At 43.9% G+C, this 21,718-nt stretch overlaps 1 protein-coding gene across 2 annotated transcripts in view; it reads right to left on the bottom strand.

Moving 5' to 3' along the window:
- Positions 1–548: 548 nt before the first annotated feature.
- The window catches only part of tncb (tenascin Cb), a 63,754-nt gene continuing 42,584 nt past the window's right edge, over positions 549–21,718 (bottom strand). For both annotated transcript variants that reach the window (XM_080467403.1, XM_080467404.1), the window contains exons 11-22: positions 17,588–17,863; positions 11,204–11,326; positions 10,087–10,230; positions 9,627–9,746; positions 8,074–8,217; positions 7,847–7,977; positions 6,666–6,798; positions 5,118–5,269; positions 4,843–4,939; positions 4,080–4,241; positions 2,981–3,144; positions 549–2,733 (exon numbers count right to left, since the gene is read on the bottom strand). In XM_080467403.1, coding sequence (XP_080323529.1) covers positions 2,623–2,733; positions 2,981–3,144; positions 4,080–4,241; positions 4,843–4,939; positions 5,118–5,269; positions 6,666–6,798; positions 7,847–7,977; positions 8,074–8,217; positions 9,627–9,746; positions 10,087–10,230; positions 11,204–11,326; positions 17,588–17,863 — 1,757 coding nt within the window. In that variant the 3' untranslated portion in view covers positions 549–2,622. The remainder of the gene's footprint in view (positions 2,734–2,980; positions 3,145–4,079; positions 4,242–4,842; positions 4,940–5,117; positions 5,270–6,665; positions 6,799–7,846; positions 7,978–8,073; positions 8,218–9,626; positions 9,747–10,086; positions 10,231–11,203; positions 11,327–17,587; positions 17,864–21,718) is intronic.

Raw genomic sequence — 21,718 nt, 5'->3', positions numbered from 1 at the left:
GCACACCAACCTTCTACAGATATTAAGAGGAGAATAAAGAGTGTCGGTAAACAAAAAAGCACATTTCTAAAGTAACTTGGCAGTGTGTGCATCAGAGAGTAACAGAGGTTCTCAAGATTGGATCTCAGCAGAGAAAGTGGGTCGTTTGTCTAAATTTGGAAAGATGATAAGGGGATTTTTAACGTGCTGGTGTAGAGGAGCTCGGAATCACCGCAGACCAAAGTGAGCTGCAATAGGTATGAAAACTAAATGTACAGTTTCAGCTGCATTTAAGAGAAAATACATTGAGATTTGCTGCGGAATGTGTATTAAAAAAACAACTCAGACATCCTTTTAAAACAAACTGTTTTATTGTAATACAGCTTACAGAGAAACACCTGTTTTTCACCCAGTTATAAACAAATAGAAACAAACTTAATTTACACAGGCATTCTTTAGAAGGTCAGTGGTTTAGTATCCTGCCGGGGCAGGAAGGGGATTGGGGGGGGGGGGGGGGGGGGGGTACGGGGGAATCAGAGGGGTAGGTAATTTTTTTCTTCTTTTTTTTTAGGGCATGGGTGGGGTAAAAACAGTAACTAGTTCTCTATTATTTTGGCCTGTCCGAACACTATTTTCATCAACTTACTATGACAACTGGAATTCCACTGGAGTTGGCCTTTTTTTTTTTTTTTTTTTTCAAAAGTTTCGAGCATCACAATAACATTCTCTTGTTCCACATATATGTACTGTATTCACATTTTGCAAAAAAAAAAAAATTTAAAATTAAAAATCAAACAAAACAAAAACAACTAAAAAGAGAAGAGGAATAGAAATTAAAAAAAAAAATTCACCGCATGTCATTAATATACTGAATAATAGGTCCTGCCTCGGATTCATTAGAGAAACAAATCTTTTTTTTCTTTTTTCTTCTCTTCAAAAACACACTGTGATGCCTTCGGGGGCTCGGGGGGGGGGGGAATATGGCCGTCCGCAAGACGCGAGGGTGAAACACTTCCACCTTTAAATCCTGGGACGGTGGGGCGGGGTGAAGGGGGGGGTGGGGTGAAGTGACACGGAGACGAGTTAAGTCGCACAAAGACGGACGAAGGGGCGAGTTAGTGGGAGACTTCTGAACTTTTCCAGCGTTGGAGGCTTGTGTGTGTGTGGGGGGGCACAAGACGATCGAGTTAAAAATCTTTGAGAACATTCGCCGAATCTCCAGTTTGTGGTTATGTTCATTCTACTTTTATGCGACTCAAAACACACTGGAGAAAATCCACACATGAACAGGGACAACATGCATGTAGAGACACCAGGCGTGGACTCAAACCAGGAACTTTCCCAGTGTGAGGTGGGAGAGCGAATCCACTGCGCCACCATGAGTCTGCCCGGTGGTGCAGTGGTTCGCGCTCTATGGTCACGCTGAGGGGTTACGGGTTCGAATCCAGGCTTTCTGTGTGGAGTTTTCCTGTTCTCTCTGTGCATGATCGGATTTTCCCTCCAGGCTTTAAAACGGCCTTTCACACAGTACTGATCCTAATGCGTAGGAGAATGTGGATGTGATGAACGTGTAACACCATGAGCAGCAAATAAATAATCAGAGCTGACGGAGAATGGAGCTGTGGATCTCGTAGTGTTGGAAGATGGAAGATGTAGAAGGTGGAGGTGGTCCGGTTGAGTCAGGGGTGTCAAACCCAAGAGTCCAAGACAGAGTCCAACACTGAGACGTCAGTGATGCGGCCATAAAATAGAGCAAACTGACATTCCCTATGTTGTCAGGGGGAGTTTGTAAAAAAAACACCCATAATGCAACATCCTCAGAGGAGAAGCTTATTGGACATTTCTCAGAAGGTTTCATTGAAATTGGTTTCATGTTGCGATTGTAGTAATTATTTGTCTTTTTTTTAAATATCGACAGTTTCATTACGTGTACTCTGCGCCACAACAACTGTCAAGTTTAAATTCAAAGGTTATCGTGGCACTTAGGTCCACTTAGGATCTGAACTCAAATGAGTTTGACACCCTTGACCTTAGTGGAAGATTCTGTCCTTTTTTTTTAATTCCTAGTCTAAGAGAGCTTTTCCTTTATGTGGTGATTTTAAAATCGGTTAAAGTAAAAACCGAAACGAAATGTAAATGTGTTCACTGCACATTTGTATTTGACATTAACATAAAGACAAAGTGGAGATGTGGATGTCTGGATTTTTCTCGTCTTGTTGAACCTTTTGCCGAGTTCCTCTGATGATCCGGATGATTGACACTGATGTTCTTGTTGTTGTTGTTGTTGTTGTTGTTGTTGTTGTTGTTGTTGTTGTTGTGAGCGTCCTCACGAGGCGACGGCCAAGAGCCGCGCTCACGCCTCCAGACGTGGGGGAGGGGAAGGCGGGGGTCACAGCCGGCTGTCTTTGGTGCGTGAGCAGGGTCTGTTGGTGGGCTTCGCTTTAAGTCCAGTTCGTAACATGCACACGAGGGTTTTACGCACTGCCGGCGGGTGGAGGAGGGGAGGAGGAGGAGGAGGAGGGAGGAGGAGGAGGAGGGAGGATGAGTTGGTTGGAGGCAGCGGGGCTCTTGGCAGTGGCTTTGGTGGAGGTGGAGGTGGAGACAGAGTGGTAGCACTGTTGTTGTTGTTGTTGTTGTTGTTGTTTATGAGCGTTTCCTCCTCCCCTCCAGGTTTCTGAAGTTGGATGGTCGGATCTTCATCTCGGCGAACTCGATAGAATGCTCGTGTCCTTTCCAGTGGAACCAGTTGACTCCCTGAGGAGGAGAGGAAGAGGAGTCTCGTGTAAACAGGCCTTAAAGTGACTACATGTGCAGATTTTGGAAAAGAAATACACATTTTTTTAAGTTTAAGATGTTTGAGCTTTTCTTCTCTATCACTCATTCTGCAACGAAACAAAACGTCTTCTTCGTTTCCCTTCTTCACAGTGACACTATATAAGATTTTCCGTCGCTCTGAAGTCTTGAAACGCTGAAAAAGAAAGAGGACGAATGGAGGCGGTACCTTGCTGTGGCTGTTGTCGCCGTATCGTCCCATCAGGTTGACCCGGTGGCAGTTCTTGTACCAGAACGCTCCCTTGTAGGACAGAGCGCAGTTCGTCACGGCGATGTCGTTGTCGTGGTCGTACGTGGAGAACGGCCGGCCGTGGTGGTAGGTCATCGAGTCGCCTGCAGACCACAACAACGTGTTCAGTGCGCTCAGACGTTTATCCTTATTATTGACAAATATGGTCAGGAAATGCAACGTTTTCCTCCAAATTGTGTAAATATTTCTAGAGAATACATCTCATGTTTGCCACAGTTTGACTAACTAACTAATTAATATGTAAGTAAATAAATCAGTAACTAACTAAGGAAATAAATAACTAAATAAATAAATAGTTAAGTAAATAAATAAATAAACAAAGAAGTAAATAAATCAGTAACTAAGTAAATAAATAAATAAAGTAAATAAGTAAATAAATCACTAACTAACTAAATACATAAATAAATAAATATGTAAGTAAATAAATCAGTAACTAACTAAGGAAATACATAAATAAATAAATAAGTAAATAAATCTGTAACTAACTAACTAACTAACTAACTAACTAACTAACTAACTAACTAAAAAAAGAAAGAAAGAAAGACAGAAAGAAAGAAACCTCGGTATGTAGATATATTGAGACAGTATGGACAGAGTTCTATCTGTATGTTTTGTGTATACTGATGGTACTACTATATTCATTGTGAGAACCAGGTGGGTAGTAACTTTGCACTTCTCTCTCTGAATGAGTCAATCAGGTCTTTTATCTACATGCAAATTCTTTTCTTGGGATTGTGCATAAAGTTCCAGTTCAACTGTTTATCATAACGATACAAAACCTGGAATGAAAAGAAATAAAACCAGAAATGTAAGCATTACATTAGAGGAAGACATGTCTCCTTTGTTAGGCGTCCAGAGCTGATTGAGTTTTTGTATTCTGTCTCAGGTGGAATAAGTTTGAGAACCACAGTTTGGCATCATCTCACAGTGATCTGAGTAAAGCGGTAAAATAAAGTGGAATCCTTCAGGCCATTAAAAGATCTGTGTTTGTAGACAGAGCGGAGGCCCGAGGTCCTACCTGCCGTCCCGCTGTATCCTCCCACGTGAACCTTGTAGCGCGTTCGGGGCTCGGAGACGGAGAACTTGTCGTACTGAGCGTAGGCCGCCTCGCCTTTGTCTCGCAGGTCCACTCGCAGCTCGTACTGACCTCCGGCCGTGATCTTATGCAGGTTGGACAGACCTGGGAGGGACAAGGGGGACAATCACAAACTCCACTTTCAGGCTCCGTTTACACCACAACATTTCAAGTGAAAACGTAGCGTTTTTTTTATTTATCTAACTGAAACGACAGAAACACTGAAAATGATGTAATTAGCATGTCAAACCACTAGTTGGTGCTGTTGTTTTGTTTTGTAATGAAACCACACACACATACAGCAGAGAACAATACGCTATAAACATGAAAAATGGGAGAACACGGACATTCGTATGGACGGATGACCAAGTTGGATTGTTATTACGGTGACTGTCAAAATAAAACTACCAAGTCCCAGGAAAACATGTACTGGAAGTCATGACACTCTGGAGGTTTCTCCTCGTAGACGGAGCCCGAGTGTTTCCAGAAAGTCTCGTTTTCGCCCGTCTCCATGGCGACAAAGCCTGAGCATTTTCGAAAACTTGCCACTCTCGGGGCCGCTTTTAAAAAGTTGCATTTGCAGTGGCTCCGAGCGCCGGACTCTCAAAATGCACAGATGATTTGGTTTTCACTGGAAATCGTTGCCGTGGAAACGGGAACTCAGAAAAAACAAACAAACAAACAACCGAACTCAGCAAAAATTTACCCAGCCAGAACTCATCGTTCATGTCCCCGAAACCGCCCGTGTAATTCTTCCAGTTACGGAAAAACTCCAATCGGCCGCTCTGACGTCGAAGGAAAACCTGGAAACACACACACACACACACACACACACACACACACACACACACACACACACACACACACACACACACACACACACACACACACACACACACACACACACACACACAAAGCAGATATGTTGAATGTTTTCTGTGCGACTCTACCGCTGCTCTGCCTCCCTGCTTTTGGACTTACGATCCATCCGCCTCCGTCGGTGGTCATGTCGCAGTAAACCTGCAGCGGCTGGCTCTCGTCTCCGCCCACGTAGACGGTGTACAGGCCGGAGGACGTGTCTCCGTTCAGCAGGGCCTGCGAGCAGTCCCTCGGGTGTCTGTACAGGACGCCGGCTGCAATAAACAAACAAACACAAAGAGGAACCCATCAGGTTTGGAACTGCCACCGTACTGAGGTCCGAGCAGTTTATCCGCGATCCAGTGGGAACTGCTTCCTTTTTTGACGTTTTGTTTCAGATCACTTTCCTATTTATCTCTTTATTTATTGAACATGTGCAAAAAAAAGAAGAAACAAGATAAACAAACAATAAAAAAGAGATATTGTGACAACTCTGAGACGTAGCAGACTCAGGAAGCTGAACGATGGGAAACGACGTAGATAGATAGAACCAGCAGGTGGCGGTAATGCAACTTTATGGATGCAAACTGCCGTTAAACCCAAAAGAAGAAGAAGAAAAACAGACGATCGTCCAAACGACAATCCAGAGTTCATGACACACACAATATGTGCGTTACGTGTTCGAAACGGGGGTAGGAAGAAGTATAACTAAATGTTAACTTCTTAATAATATAATACTTTGTTGTACTAAAACTTCCAGTTATTTTTACATTATAGTGTAATAATTAACCGGTCCGGCCCACTTGAGATCAAACTGTATTGTATGTGGACCCTGACATAAGATAAGTTTGGCGCCCCTGATTTAAACCAAAAGTCAAAACGCAAGAAAAATTTGCGGTTTTCACTTAAAACAGTTTTTTTTTCTCCAGATGTTCTTTACTCTCTTGTATTTGTACTTTGGAAACAATGATGAACTCATTTATAGAATCGGTGACTTTGTGGCTCTTCAGTTGAAACATTTCTAGTTTTAGGCAAAAAATGAACAACAGTAGTCCCAGAATAGCTCCCTGCAGAACACCACATAGAAATTAACTGCATTTGAGGCCAAATGAAAAAATACAAAAAAAACAAAAACATGATCATTTTTAATTTTTTTCTTTCTTCTGCAACATTTTCTATAAAATGCAGCAGTGGATTTATATTTTAACGCCAAAGTTTGCAAGTTAGCTAAACGAGTCCGCGGCTACCGAGCTTCATAATCTCCATTTCCACCTCAAGGGGATCAAGTTTACCAACAGTCTGAAAATAAATGTTATTAATAACTTATATATCTCACCTGATTCAGAAAAATGCTACGAAACAAACTGCTTGTCAATTTTTGGATTCTAATATCAGAAAATGTATCTTCCAACAGAGAGAAAAAACTCTTATCTGTGCTTGTTTAGCAGTGTTGTTGCTTTGAATAAAGATATTTTATACAGGTGTTTTTAAAAAAGTTCTATTTTTAACCAAAAAAAGTACAACTTTTTATGACTTTTCTGAACTCTGAGTCAGTCTGTGGTTACTTTGGATTGTCAGATGAATGTTTTCAACCTGTATTGAAGTAATGGATTACATTCACGATTGTTGTGTCTGCTGTGGTTGGTGGAGCCTTGCTGAGGACCAACTCACTGGTGGTGAAGACGGTGGAGATGAGCCGGCTCCTCTTGGGCCCGGCGAGCGCCTGCAGCCTCACGGAGTACTCTGTGGAGGCGCTGAGCTGAGCCATGTTGTAGGACACGGCGGTGGGGCTGAGGACGACCTCCTGTGGGGAAAACAACCAAAATACATCGTTCTGAACGCTGAGAGCAAAACTGACAACATCAAAAAACAATTTAATATTTTCAATTCTGCCAGAATTCTGAATGCATGTTTGTCATAAACAAAACTCCTACATCAATATGGCATGTTGACGCAGAGCCTTCAGGTCTCAATTGCATTTTGATTCTAAGTTAGACTTCAAAAAGTACTCCTATCAGTACTAGCTATAGACAAGGTAAAAAAGTGATATGGGCGCAGCCCTATTGAATATTGAGTTGCCCGACAGAAAACAGAGATTTAAAGCCTTTTGACCCATTAATGTAGCACACTCGTCCAATACATGTTGGTAACATGAGCTCCCATCAAAACAACATTATAGGACTGTTAACAGACTCCCATTTAAAGGAGTCATATTATCCAGCTTTTCAACACTTTCACATGGTCTCATTGGTCCAAAGATGCTGTATTCAAACTTTATTGCCCCAAATGCAGCTTTTCCTTGATTTTCCATCCATTTGAATATTGGATCATAGGAGCTGCATTCAGAATCTGCTGTGTCTGTGTGAGCTGGACTGGCTCCACCCACACATGTCCATCTTGGGAAGAGGAGGAAGTACTTCCTCTCGTGGTGCCAGCTGCCAGAGCAGAGCTGCCTAATTGTGGGAGGAGTCAAAGGGAGTGCCTACCTTGATTGTGATTGGTTAAACCCCCGATGACACTATATAGGGTTTGATTTTCTGATTGGCTGGTTGGAGCAACACTCTTTTTAAAACTGAAACAAGCCAGGGAGAGAGAGGACAAACTGTCTTCACTTCTGGGGCGTCACTCCAGGTATGAGGACGATTATTACTGTTAGAAAACCACTAGAAAGTGACTTTTGCATAATATGACCCATCTGTTAATCTCTATTCAAATCTGTACATGTAATCCGATTTGTCAATGTCTACAAAGATATTCAAAATTGAAAAGTTCAAGTATTTGGCTTCAAGTTCAGAAAATACAGACGAAATCTTTGAATAATCGTATTTGGACGGATTGTGATCTGGGCTGACCCGCGTCAGGCCGGCGGCCGACTCGTAGGTGAGGATGTATCCGGTGATGTCGGCTCGGGGACGCCTCCAGGTCAGCATGGCGTTCTCCGTCTGGATGTTGCTGGCCGTCAGGTGCTGAGGGGCGTCCACGTCTGGAAACACAAACCGAATTAGCTTCAGTTTTGCTGTCTGATTGTCTGAAACTCATCTCTTCCTCCCCTGAACTGCTTCGGGCGCAGGAAACGCACCCGTGGTGAACTCGGTGGTGGTGGCGGCGCTCTTGGCCAGATCCCTCACGGCGTACACCTTCACGGTGTAGTGTGTCGCCGGCGCCAGAGAGCTCATCTCGTATTCCACCACGTTGCCCGACACGTGCTCCATCACCGACGCCCCTAGAGGGCGACAAGTCACACACACAAAGGTCAGAGGTCAGAGATGTCAATTATAGAGAGAGAGAAAGACATTTACATATCTACTACTTATTTCTAAATAATCAACTGTATGTTGTATTTTAACAAAAAGGCTTCGTTAGTATAAATGACAGTTATTCATTTATTTTCAATCATCAGATTTTAATTCTTCCATTTGGAAAATAAGAAAAATATTCAATATTATGAAATATTTTAAGATTTATCTGTAATTTTTCATGATTTATCAGCCAAAATAAGGAAAAATAAAACAACAAAGGGCTTCAAATCTTAAGCAGTGTATTGTTGCGTCCGTTCTTCCCTCAGTGGTAATTCTGGTTGGTGTATTCTTTGACAGCTAGGCTTAAGACTTTTCTTTATTAAGCTTAATAAAGCTTAATAAAGCTAAATAAGTTTTTCTAGTCAAGCTGCTGCAGGAGAAGACTGCTGGAGGACCTACACTGAACTCCTTTCCTTTCTCACTCAACATGTGTCTTACACTTTTACATGCTACTAACATCTCTTTCCTCGACTTCTTGTCTGTTTATCGTATCTATTTCTCTCTTTCTTTTGTTAAAGGGGAGTTTTTCCTGTCCACCGTCTCCCCGTGGAATTGTTGTCTTTTTCTCTATAAAAGTTCCTGTAATGACCGTGTTGTATTTGATACTACAGAAATAATGTTGAATTGAATTAAACTTTTCTTTTAATCATTTTTGTATTTTCTATGTGTGACCGACCACGCTGAAAATGAAAGCAGGGTAAAGTCACAGTTTCAGGAACATCTGGAGGGTCGTTACATGGTCTTTAAGTGGGACAGTCCTCTAATTCACCTGAGAAAGTCATTAAAAGATCAAAATCTTAAAAACAGCACAACATTAAGAAGAATACAGGATAAAAACAAAACCTAATAAACAATATATTTGATAAAAACATACTGGATGCACATAAATATCTTTTTTTTTAAATGTATTTTAAAAGTTTTAATGATTTTTAGATAAGAAACCTTTGCGTGCCTTGTTGATTAACAGTGAATCTCGAACAATAAAGAAGAAAATGTAGAAACTGTATCTGGATATTTAAAATTAAACATGTTAGAAAAGTATACACAGGATTACTGAACAAAAGTTGAAATTCTTAAACGAAGGTGCAGAAAGCCAATTCAGTCTTTAAAACATGATTTCGATCAAAAGTGTCAGACTCTCACAATAACTGACATTTGAATGAATTAAACTGTAATCTAATGGAGTTAAATGAGAAGATTTAATCTACAATGACTTCAGAATCTTATGAACGGGACGTCAATCAAGTTCTGTATTTATATCTATGTGTAACTTGTTTAAGAAATGTGTCCGATTATATGTGAAAATAATAAAGCTTTATTTCGCTTCCCAAACCTGTGTCTGCGAGGTACGTGATGACGTATCCGTCCACGGTGGCGATGGCCGGCTGCCACAGCAGCAGAGCCTCCGTGTCCGTGATGTTGACCGCCGTCAGGCCGCGAGGTTTATCCAGAGCTGGAAGATACACACACACACACACACACACACACACACACACACACACACACACACACACACACACACACACACACACACACACACATATTATGTGTAGGGTGTATGGTATATAATTCATGTTGTGTTTATTGTGTTTAGAGGATGCTTCATATTGAAAATCGGTGAGGAATTCAACATGGTGGTCTCGGTTGTCATGGAAACGAGATGCGACTGCAAAGCTAAACCAGCCGCAACGTATTAAATCCACGATAATTATCACAAGATCAACGTTTAATAATCCACATTCCCTGATTCTGACCCGAAAGCGTCGGATTTGTAGCATCTCGATTCGAGTTACCTGTGGAGACGCTGTCCGACCCCGGCTCGCTCTCCCTGGAGCCTTTGACCGCCACCACGGTGACCTCGTACGTGACGCCGGGCGTCAGGTTGGGCAGCACGGTCTGAGAGTCGGAGCCGTCCACCGTCAGCGTCTTAGCGTTTCCTGAGAGGACAGACAGCTCACGTCATGCGCCGAGCAAAGCTCACAGTCAGTAAAACTAAACAATCTTAGTTTGTTGTTTTGTATTTTATTTTTTATTTTTTACCTGAAACAGATAAAGTGTGAGTATGAACCTTGTGTCTCAGCAACAATGAAGGTTAATCATTCTGCTCAGAGCTCAGTGGAGCTTATTGCTTTCAGGATCAACAAAAACAACACAATTTAATGCTGCAAACACAACACAGTGAGCTTTAGTATTTGCATATAGATGAACTGTCAGGAGATTATAATTATTTGTCTGATTCAGCATTTGTTAAACTAAATGTCTTGAAATGTGAAAACGTTGAATAAGGTGGAAAACTAATAACTGAATACGAGTTGTTTTCACTGACAAAGAGCCACACAACAAACACATTGTTTTTAAAGAGGTTTTAGGGAAATGTTACAGATAAAATGTCAATTAGAATGGTCGAAATCTGTTACGGGAAAGTTGTTTTGACTGACAAAGATATTTCGCAGTCTGTGTTTCAAGGATGACCTGTGTCACCACTTTTGTAACCGTCAGTGTCTGGAGAGCAGAAAGTGTGTCTGTGAAAGTGCCTCCAAATGAGGGTGTTGTTTTAACTCAATGTAATTTTGTTTCCTGTTTTGTTCTAAACAACTGGTCCACATCAACCTGACTGAATATTTATTATCAGTCAATATTCCTTCTGCTTAAGCGTGGATTTCTCTAAGTGGCCAGCAGGGGGCAGCATCAGTCTGTCTGTACAGTACAGAGACTCCTGAGCCTGGAACAGCTGCTGCGGCAGCCAGGGCGTGCACACTGTGTAAACTCAGTAATGAGCCGTCCTCACACTGTGAAATCAGCTAAATGGAAGAAATCACAGCATTTTGTTTGACAATCTGTTTGCCAGGCGTCACAAATCGTTTCCTCGTTACCGCCCGATGCAGGAGAGCGTGTTGTGGACGTACTGACCTCCGTGGGCCGGCATGTAGGTGACCCGGTAGCTGTCCACCCGAGCTCTCGGGGTCACCCAGTGGACGGTGGCCGACGTGTCGGTCACATCGGAGAAGCGGATGCCTTTGGGGGAGCCCATGTCTGACACACACACACATAGAAGACAGAGGAGAGTGAGTTAGTGGGTGTGCTGACGTGTTGCGTTCTGCGATGGAAACGAAGCAGCGGGACGTGCAAAGACACATAGAGACTGTTATTGTAGCTGAAGCAGATCCACCACCCAAAAGAAGAGGGAACAGGACAAAAAAAGGAGAGCCCGGAGGCCTGGGAGGGTGGGGGGGTCCTGGTGGGGCACCGGGTCGGAGTCAGAGGCCCTTCCTGGTTAAGAGCGAAGCCGCAGTATCTCGCGTGACAGACCTGAGGAGATTAACTTGCCCCCATTTCATGGACACACAAAAGTGAAACATGCGCCACGCAACCCAAGAGCGAAGCCTAACCCCTCACCCGACCCCCACCCCCCACCACCACCACCACCTGAAACCACCACGGATCACCTCTCCTCACAAAGACAACACATGTTGCAGGACGGAGACGCACTACAGAGCGACACAGAGCTGAAAAGACGGAAAAAACTGAACAATAAACTGCATTCAGGACATCTGACTTGATAAAGTGCTGCAGGATTTAGTCCTAAAACCTTAAAACAATTAAAAACAGACCATATCTTCTGCTTTTTGTTTGTCTGTCTGCGCTTTGTCTATGTATTTCTTACCATATAAGTAAATTTAATGTGTATACATTGAGTAAATTTAAATGTAATTGTTTCTCTTTGGGCTACTAATCTTTTCGCTATATCTGTTTCTCAATAGGTTTGTTTTTAAATATAATATTTCAAATTGAGTGTTGTATTTGTTCTGATTAATGTAGCTAAGAGTTGTTAAAAATGGAAAATACATTTATTGATGATTAATATTTGGTTTCACTGGGATTGAATTGATGATGCATTTTGTTTATATTTGTGAGTCTGTTTATTTTAAACTTAGAATTCTGACCTAGTCTTTTGACCTCAAGGGGGCGGGGCTTACGTCTGACACTCACCTTAGAATACAACCAAAATACTGAATCCTGCAACTTGGATTTAATCAAAATGACCAGAATTGATAATGTTATTTAGGCTTTAAAAATGATCAAATCAGTTTTGTCTCTTGAGATAACTGCTCTAGCTTATCAGCTGCTTGCTGAGGGACCCTGCATTACTCTGTATTGTAATAACGGTGCATCATCGGTGTAGAGGTTTATTTTCCTGGAAGTAGGATATGAAGTAACTAAAAGATGAGTCAGATCCAGCGGAGGCCTGTGAGCATGTTTGTTGGTTTGAGCCTCTGGTGAAGGACGAGGGACATAGTGAGGCTGCTGCCATCTGCTGGAACCGCTCAGGAACACCAAGAACCCAACACACAGCGAGCTTTGGACGAACACCGTGGCGCTTTGCCGGGAGGTTAGCAGACAACATAGACCGGAGGCATCGAGGACGAGTATTAGAACACAGCTGCTACTGACACCACATGGACAACGTCGGGCTCCGGATGTGATTTCCGTCCTTTGAACCGTGTACCTGTTCTCACCCGCTCCGTCAAAGACTTGGAGCGTTTTCCAAAAACCAGGCCGAAAATTTCAATAGTGTACTGGGTGTCCTCGGCAAGGTCCGTCAGCTCAGCGCTCATCTCCTCGCCGCCCAGCACCAGCTCTCTGGGCTGGCCAGGGTCCTCTGCCTCGCTCACCATCACCACAAACGTGTCAAAGACGTCTTCGTCGGCCTCCCAGGACAGCCTAAAGCTGCCGGGGCCCACGTCAGAGACCAGGAGATCCTGCACCTCCGGTTCGGCCTCTGAGTGACAGGGGTGCGACAGTTAGTTTCTCCTCCCCCACTGGAAATTAAAGAGCTTATTTGACATTTGAAGAGCAGCAGAAGAGGACGGAAAAGTTTCCAGAGCGGCGAGATGAGAAGAGTTGTAGCGCGAAGACACAGGAAGAGGAAAAAGTTCAGGTTGATCGTTGAGCCAGATGAGTCGTTTCAGGCTTGGATGTGTGATCCATCGATGTTAGTACTGTGGTTAGTAAAGCTATAAAGGCCCTATATATTGAAAAATACAATTTACCAGCCTCTTTAATGTCATATACCGTTTAAAAAAACACAGCTTTTCACATCTAAATCAGTATTTTTCTCTATGATTTGGTATTTTGACAGATCTTTGAATGAAAACTAAATCTTCATGTTAATTCTTGTGCACAGGAGCTACACGCTAACTGAGTTCATCTTCACTGTTGTGGAAGCTACTGAAAAATTGTCATTAATCACAGTTACTGGTTGAATCTTTAAAATGAGTTACTTCAACAGTGATTCTAAATTAAACCTAAGTATTTGCTTGGGAAAGCAAATTTGCATCGTCGTCTGTTAGTCCAGTGAAATAAGGCTCACATAGTGTTAGCATTAGCATTAGCTGTCAGCACTGTGTGGATCAGTTTAATGACTGTGAGTTTAGCTGAAATTACATCAGTTAGTGGAGGAAGATGGTTGTATATTTGCTTGAGCTAAAATTTTAAAGTCATTTCATGCTCACGTGTTTCTGCTTGAAATCTACGCAAAGATAATTTTCAGGATTTACTGACTCTAATGGAAAAAGTCAAGATTTGTGCTCGGACAAAAAAAAAAAGAAGATCAAATTAAAGCCAAGAAATAAAACAAATTGTTCATTTTACACTTTGTTTTTGTTGAAACACAGTTTAAAGGTGGCCCTCCATTGGCGCCAAAACTTTCTGAGCCTTGCTTGGATGAGAAATCATTCAAATGAGGCAGCAGTGATGTTGTAGAGAAACTTTGAATGCACAGTAGCAGCGCTTCCGTTATTGACATGAAGACGGAGCCCGAGCGATTTCGAAAAGTTCCACCTTGGAAGCCTTTGCCAAAAAGTTGTGTTTTCAGTGGCTTCAAGCAACGTTGTCAGCCAAAACCCTACGGAAGTTTTCCATCTTCACTTGCAATACAAGCGGGCCCTTCATCCGGCTGAGTATTTAATAATTTTTTACCTTTACATGACGATGATGTTTTGTGAAATGCTCACAAAGTTTCTCTGTGAATGATTTCATTCTACATATTCAACATAAATTAGTCAAGACTGGAAATGTCCCCTACTGGTTGATGAGTTTAAGTAGCACAAAGCTAAAAGTCACAACTCTTTCCGGTGAAAATGTGAGATGCTGAAAACTTGTCTGGGTTCACTTTGCCTCTGCAAGCAAATCTACTAATCACGTCGATTTCACTGGTAATAATATTAAATGCACTCAAGCTTTTATTCAATCGAGCATTCAAAGCAAAGCCACATGAGCTGCTCTTGAAATAATTTCAAATTGCCAAAATTCTTCAAGTCCAATCGACCGAGCCCAGATAAAAGTAAAGTGCCTGTGTCAAACAACAACAGCTGCTTCCCTCAGAATGGTGCGGCGGTACTGTACGGTGCGGCGCAATCATCTGTGCGCATGCAGATGGGAGCGTGTGCATGTGGCGCTGTAAGAGCTGGTAGTTAAGCAGTCATTAGCGGCAGCTAATAATGGCGGTGATAGGAAGAGGGGCTGAGAGACAGCAGGAGCCTCCAGCTGCTGGAGAAAGAGCTCCGTTTCTCCAGAGGACGAGTCCGCTGCAGCTAATTAGCCAGAGAAACTTCCGGAAGTGGCGCAGATGGATGCACGGACCGGACGGAGCTTTTAAAGCAGTCTGGATAGAAGCAGATATTAAGTGGGCTCGGGGAAAAAAGGCTCAATAAAGCCCAGCGCCACTGCTCATTAAAACACTACACCAAATGTGAGGGTCTCAGGGGTCCTTGAACTCGCCTCAAACCCCCAGTTTTCTTTCTTTTTCTTTTTTTTTTTTTGTAAGGGGGGGGGGGGGGGGGGGCATGAGGCATTTGTTGTGAGAAGAAGCGGTGGAAATGAGAAGCAGAGCAGACAAATCCCAGGGAGCTGTCACTCTTCATTAGCCGCCGGGCGGCTTTAGCTGGTCAGTGGAGGAGAGGGAGGGCCGCGTCCATCAGCTAACATGTGCTAGCTCGCTACTGATTTCACCCTCCTCCTCCTCTTCTTCTCCTCCAGCCTCCCCTTCAAGACCTGCGGGAACACAATCCCGGCTCTGTGTTTAGAGGAGGTACGTCGGCGCCAGCGGACCTCCTGAAAAGGAGGAGGAGGAGGGGGGGGGGGGGGGTCTGCGATCCGAACCCAGACTTGATAACTCCGGTCTGATACCAGCCTCGTCTCTTTGTGGCTCCATCAATCGCTCTCTCTGTTCGTCAAAGTTTTCTCCATCTCTTCCCCTTCCTCCCTCCGGTCCGCCCGTCGAGGCCCGCGCATAACGTGATCAAATTAGCCGGCGCTTCTTGCTATTCACAAGTTGGGAATGTTTTATGGATTAAGCGATGCTAATGAAAAATGTTCGGATGGTTTTATTCCGCCGTGCGATTAGCATGCAGACAATGGGGCCGTGTTGAGCGCATGCCATATTCGGCGTGGCCCCAGAAGCCCCTGGCACCCCGGCACCAGAGCCCAGGGGCAATGGCAGCATGAGAATGGAGAGCGGTCCAGGCTGGAGGGGACTGGGGATGCATACAGACGAGAGGCCTCACACAAAGTGACAAAAGCGCCTCAGGGTTGTTTTTTTTTCCCTGTCCTCCGCTCTGTCAGTCCTCCCATCTTTCTTCCACTTGACTGATTCTCATCAGTGAACCGCTGAATGATGATGATAGAAAAGATGTAGACGATTATTTGAATAAAAAAAAAAAGTAAAAAAACTGTTGTTTTTGCGCTTTCCTGTCTTTCCTCAGGTCGCCGTGTTGTTTGTGTGACTGGTGTTTGTAAAAGCTGCATTGTTTTGGCTTCACTGTTTACCGCCCTCTCATTAGGCGCATACTGGGATTTACAGCTTTTTAATCGCTGATAATGACTGTGATTGGCGCGGTGGGCGGCGACTCCGCCGCACCTGTTGTTTCACCGCTTTTTATTCTTCTTATTATTTTATGTGCTTTTTCTACCCAATCGAACAACAGACCAGGTGCTGCTTCAGGCTGGACTCGTACCAAAGGGCGGACCGACGGCTCAGACGTGGATCAAACAGCGGCGGACTCGCACAGACTGAAAGAACCCGTCTCGCTGGCGTCGAGCGAAGGGCTACGTGCCCGACAGAGCGAGGAGGAAGAACGCGTTGTTCTATGAGGAGATTTTGTTTACTCAGTGAAGGATAACCTGTAGCCTATCAGCTGTTTACGTGTACTTCCAGGTAAACAGTTTGTGCTCAGGAAATGAGAGCTGAGAGGATGATTTGAAATGTCTCAACAGGAGATGAATTAAAAGATCCACACAAAGGAAACTTCAGCTGCAGAAATTCGTCAAAACAGCAAATACTTTTGCCTCGTTTTCATCAATATGTGTGTAAATACCTAGGACACTGCAGATATCATTTCTGGAAGCAACATTTTTCAAGAGATGAAGCTTTAAAGTGTGAAAAAGCACAAGGATCTATTGGAGTCCGTTCACAAAAGTACTGAAGAGCGAGTTTCAGTCACAAACATTCATCATATGAAGGTTTTTCCAAGGAAAGAATCTGACAGAGTAAGAAAAAGAAGCACAAGAGTTTTTTTCTGCACTGATTGAAGCAAATGAAACACCTTTTGGGGAAAAGCTTAAAGAAGGCAGAAGCAAAGAGGCAAAAAGATTAGAAACATGACCAGAAACTATCTAACATTGTAAGACTAATGGAAAAAAACTCAGGTTCTTTAATTAGCATGAGTCAGCGTCTCACGCCCTGTTTACACGACTCAAGTGAAAATGAGAGAATATGGACTGGGAGTCATGACACTCCGCCATTGTTATTATTGTCCATCGACTCGTGGAGGAGCAAAATAATCGTTTTTGCCCGTTTACATGACGACGGAGCCTGAGCAAAAGGTGTTTCGAAAGGCCTTTTCCACCTTAGTTCCGAGCACCTTTGTGTAAACGGACACACGAAACGCTACGAAAGTTTTGCATTTTCACTTGAAATTGTTGCCATGGAAACGGGCCCTCAGGCTAACTAAAGAACCACAGTTGTAATTTTAAGAAAAAGCCTCAAGCTCTACAGGTTGTTGGTAAGAGTGGCCACAAACTTCCTGACAGAAATCTGATTCTTTGACAAGCACGAGTCACTTGTCCTCGTCGTCTCGAGGTGAAACCGACATGTCAGAAAGCATCCCGACAGCGCAGGACCTGGAAGCCAACCACGTTGAGACAGAGCAGAGCGGGGAAGCGCTGGTTAATCGGCTGTGCAGAAGGAGGAATCGAGGGGACAGAGCGAGGCCTCGGCAGTGACGGCGAGGATACCTGTGATGGTGTCCGCAAAGACGGGGTCTAAGGGCAGCCCCTTGAACACCCCGTACAGGTTGACCCTGTACCAGGTGGCCGGGGAGAGGCCGCTGACGGCGAAGCTGCGAGCGTCGGCGGACGCCGTGTGGTTCTGCCACTCGGCGCCCGTCTCGGCGTCGGTAACCTCTACCAGAAAGGCCTCGAACGCACCGTCGTCCGCAGACCAGGACAAGATGAAGCTGTCCCACGACACGTCGCTGATGGTGACGTTGGTCACCAGGGGCTTCTCCTCCTCTGGGTGGCGACAGACACATCGACAACACACAGTGAACAGACGATTAGATCCTCGTGGACTGGAGATCAGCCCACTGCCACGGGGCTGCACACGACCAACACTTTATACCGTTACACCCTGCCTGGGGGCATTTAGAAACACAGTGAAACTCAACATTTCAAACCAACTTTACAGTTTCCACTTTTGAAAATCAAAGACCCCAAAATGCTTCCAATGTATGGATTAAGCGCCGTGCATGGCAGCCGCCTCCACCGTTGTGTGAATGGGTGAATGTGATTAACAGTGTGAAGTGCTTTCAGCTCAAGCAGTGGAAAAATGCAAAATAAGTGAAATCCATTTACTATTTGAAGGGAACAGACTACATCTGAGTTGACTTTTCAGCAGGGGTTCCACAACCCCGTCCACTTCATTCAAGTTTGAAAGAAATGTCTTCTTTCACCCAAAACACTTTAACTCAAAGTTTGGGATTTCAATATTTAGATGATTTGGTTAGATTAAGTAGTATGCGTACTTGTTTGCTACTCTTATTTCCGATCACCACATTCGTCTTCTTGTCAGGCTGATAACCCGACATTGCACATTGTACAAATCCAACGCAAAACGCACACACTCGAAGACCTTTGATAGGATTCAAACTTTTCTCTTGTCGGCCACATGTCCAACGCAAACAACAAACAAGACGCGACTCTGGTTGGCGTGTGAACGAGTCCATCTGCAACAAAGGGCCTGACACTGACGAGCGCTCATTTGTGTTTCAATCATTTCATTTTGCTGTCAGGAGAGAAAGAGAGAGGACGTGGAGTGGAAATATTCCCTCTATTTCCACTACAAAAGGCCAGAGGGAACAAACAGGCTCATTATCGGCGGCTGCCCGTAGCCGTCTCCTCTGTATTACCATATAAGTGGGAAGACGTAAAGAGGGAAAGCGGCGGGCGGACATGCTGATGCAGCTTGTGCGGCATTAATGGCCGCGAACGAGCCATTAACGTTGGAAGGTGCAGCGTAGCCCGGCCGGTGAGGCAGAAGTACGCTGTCCACTTCAAACCTGTGGTGGTGGTGGTGGGGGGCGGCGTGCAGAGCCTCGTGCAGCAGACTGTAATTGGAGTCCATTGTGTGTGCAAGCATTCAGAGAGCAGATTAGAAAGAGATGGCGATTGATGGCACAGGTAAACATCAAGGCGGCCATTATCCTCTCCTCGCTGAGTGCAGAGTAAATGGGATGGGAGACAATAGGAATGTGATGGGCATGTGGGGCAGGTTGGGGGTGGAGGTGAAGTGGTGGGGGTGGGGGGTGGGGGCTTTGCTGGAATCAGCTGATCACTGAGAGAGGCACATGGATGAGGAGAAGTGCATTTACTGCATGTTGTGGCTGATGATGATCTGGTCCTGAGAGATGTGACTCAGCAATGCAGAGTCCAGATGTGTGAAACTTTGACTGTTACCACTGTATTATCAGATATACAGAGATGATTCCTAAATGGTATACAGATTAAATCAGCCCTGGAGTCTGAGCATATGTGCCTACACGCTGTATCTTTCTACATGTGGGTTTAATGCTTATATAAATTTCTATGCAAGTAAGTTTGCTAATGCTGACATGCTTTAGTTTCTTTTTAGCTTTTAAAAAATAAATGTCAAACAGCGATGTGTTTGTTTTAAGGTGCTCTGAAGTGGTTCTTTATATACTCAAGTACTCAGTTTATGGAAAATAAGGAGAAACGATAGCTTTTTGCTAAATTAGCACAGAAAGAAGGGCAGAAATGTGATTAGAAGGAACTTCTCAACAACATTCAAATTCAATTTCACTTTTCATTATGGTGAATATAGTTTGGTTTTCAAAGTAGCTGCACAAAAATAAATATTACTTACTGATTAAAGCTAACTGAATTTGGTGAACACATCTGGAAAATATATTTTTATTGCTGCCAAGACCAAAACAATCTGTTTATCTTCACTGTAAATCCAAGCTTTGTGTCGTGACGGACGCTTTCAATCAGGCCATGCAGTTAGAAACATGTGAAAATCAAATGTTCCCCACAGATATCATCCTGTCATCCAGATATCTTCCATTTGATCCACACTCTTTCATGTGTTAGCAGCAGCAGCAGCATCTCATGTTAGTCTGGAGGCAGCGTCTTTAACCTTCACGACGCTGCAGCACAGATCACCTCCACGCATGCAGGTCGGAGATCTTGCTGCTGTTCATGCTTTCCGCGCTCTCCGTTTGTTCGTTGAATCGAGACGTTCATGCACGACCATCACGGGAGCTCCGATGAGCCAATGGGAGGCTCGTAACATTTTTATTAAATTAAACAAAATCTGGCTAAAGTTCGGCCAGAAACTAAACCACTGACAAGAAAATTTGTTTCAACAGTGTTTTTTGTTTTCCATTGCACAGATCCAGGTGTTGGATAGAATATCTTTGTTCTTTGCTGTTCTGCTGTAATTATGGCCGATGACGTCAGTTAGGGTAGATCTTCATCACATCTCATGGTCGGCGGATTAATCCCCAACTTCACTGCGGAAGCTGAACCGCCAAAGCACTGCCGATGGAAGTGGAGCGCCTAGTATAGCATTGAACCTGCTAAAGTGGTGAAAACGTATCTGCTTTGGCGTCAACATCTTGTCTGTCATCGGTCCGATGAAAGAAACGTCTGAATTGAATCATAAACAGAACATAAACTGGAAGTTTTGGTAGAGTTGTTCACCATGACACAAAATGATCATTACTGCAATGACGACATGCACAACCTACAAAACACAGTTCTAGATTACTTCCCTGGACATTGTGCATTAACGTGGTGCGATTCAAAATGGCAGAACCTTGTGAAATAAATGAGTTAAACATGGTGATTATTTTGCAAAAACCGAACACTTAATTTAGAGAAAGATTGTCATTGATCAACAGCTCGAATTATTTCAAGCTTGTTCAAAATTAGAAGCACAAAATCAAGAAAATATAACTCAAAAACAAGTCCAAAAAATGTTACGATCATCGCATGAAGTGTTTTAGCACGAATCCTATCGTTGTCGCACGATTCAACAACATTACGGCACTTTGCAAAACCGCAAATTACTAATTAACTTATAAGTTGAAAAGAGTTTAACTAAAAAACAAAAACTGCTTTGACTCAGTGTTGCCATCGAACGCACAATAGTGGCATTACTTATATCTTATGCACTGCGCCTTTAAGGGTCGGCTGCACTGCTGCTCTTGTTTGCAGTCAGCTGATTAAATTTGGGTCTGTTTCTGCAGGTTTTTCATGTTAAATTGCATTTAATTTCATCTGTAAACATCCTTATGTTTAGAAGCTCGTCACAGCTCGGTGTTTGCTCTCTCTCCTCTGAAACATTTCAGATCGGGACGTTAACCCTCCTCGATGATTGTCAAGTACAAGACGAGCCCCGCGGCCGCACTTCACCTCCGCCCCCTCCTGGAAAACCGAGCGTGATCCGTGTCTGGAGACGATAAAGTCTGTGGATCGGGCTGGGTCCGTGGATTAGAGGTGGGTGGGTCGGTGGGGTGTGTGTGTGTGTGTGTGTGTGGGTGGGGGGGGCTTATTCTGGAGACAATGTTTGAACAGGAGTCGCAGCATGTGGCCTTTTATCTGACACAGCCCGCAGTTCATCGCGGTCAAATCGCACAAAACCAGAGGGGAGCAGGGCTCACGCCAACAATTATCACATGAATGAACAATGCGCAGGGCGCACACATGTCCGCACAATCCCCCAGACACACACACACACACACACACACACACACACACACACACACACACACACACTAGACTCAGTTTATCTGTCTGTTCATTCGGACACACACGACCACACACGCACGCGTAGCAAGTGCACAA

The sequence above is a fragment of the Lipophrys pholis genome (assembly GCF_963383615.2).
Source record: "Lipophrys pholis genome assembly, chromosome: 7".
NCBI classification, from domain to species: domain Eukaryota; kingdom Metazoa; phylum Chordata; class Actinopteri; order Blenniiformes; family Blenniidae; genus Lipophrys; species Lipophrys pholis.
This window is presented reverse-complemented; position numbering and strand designations above follow the sequence as displayed.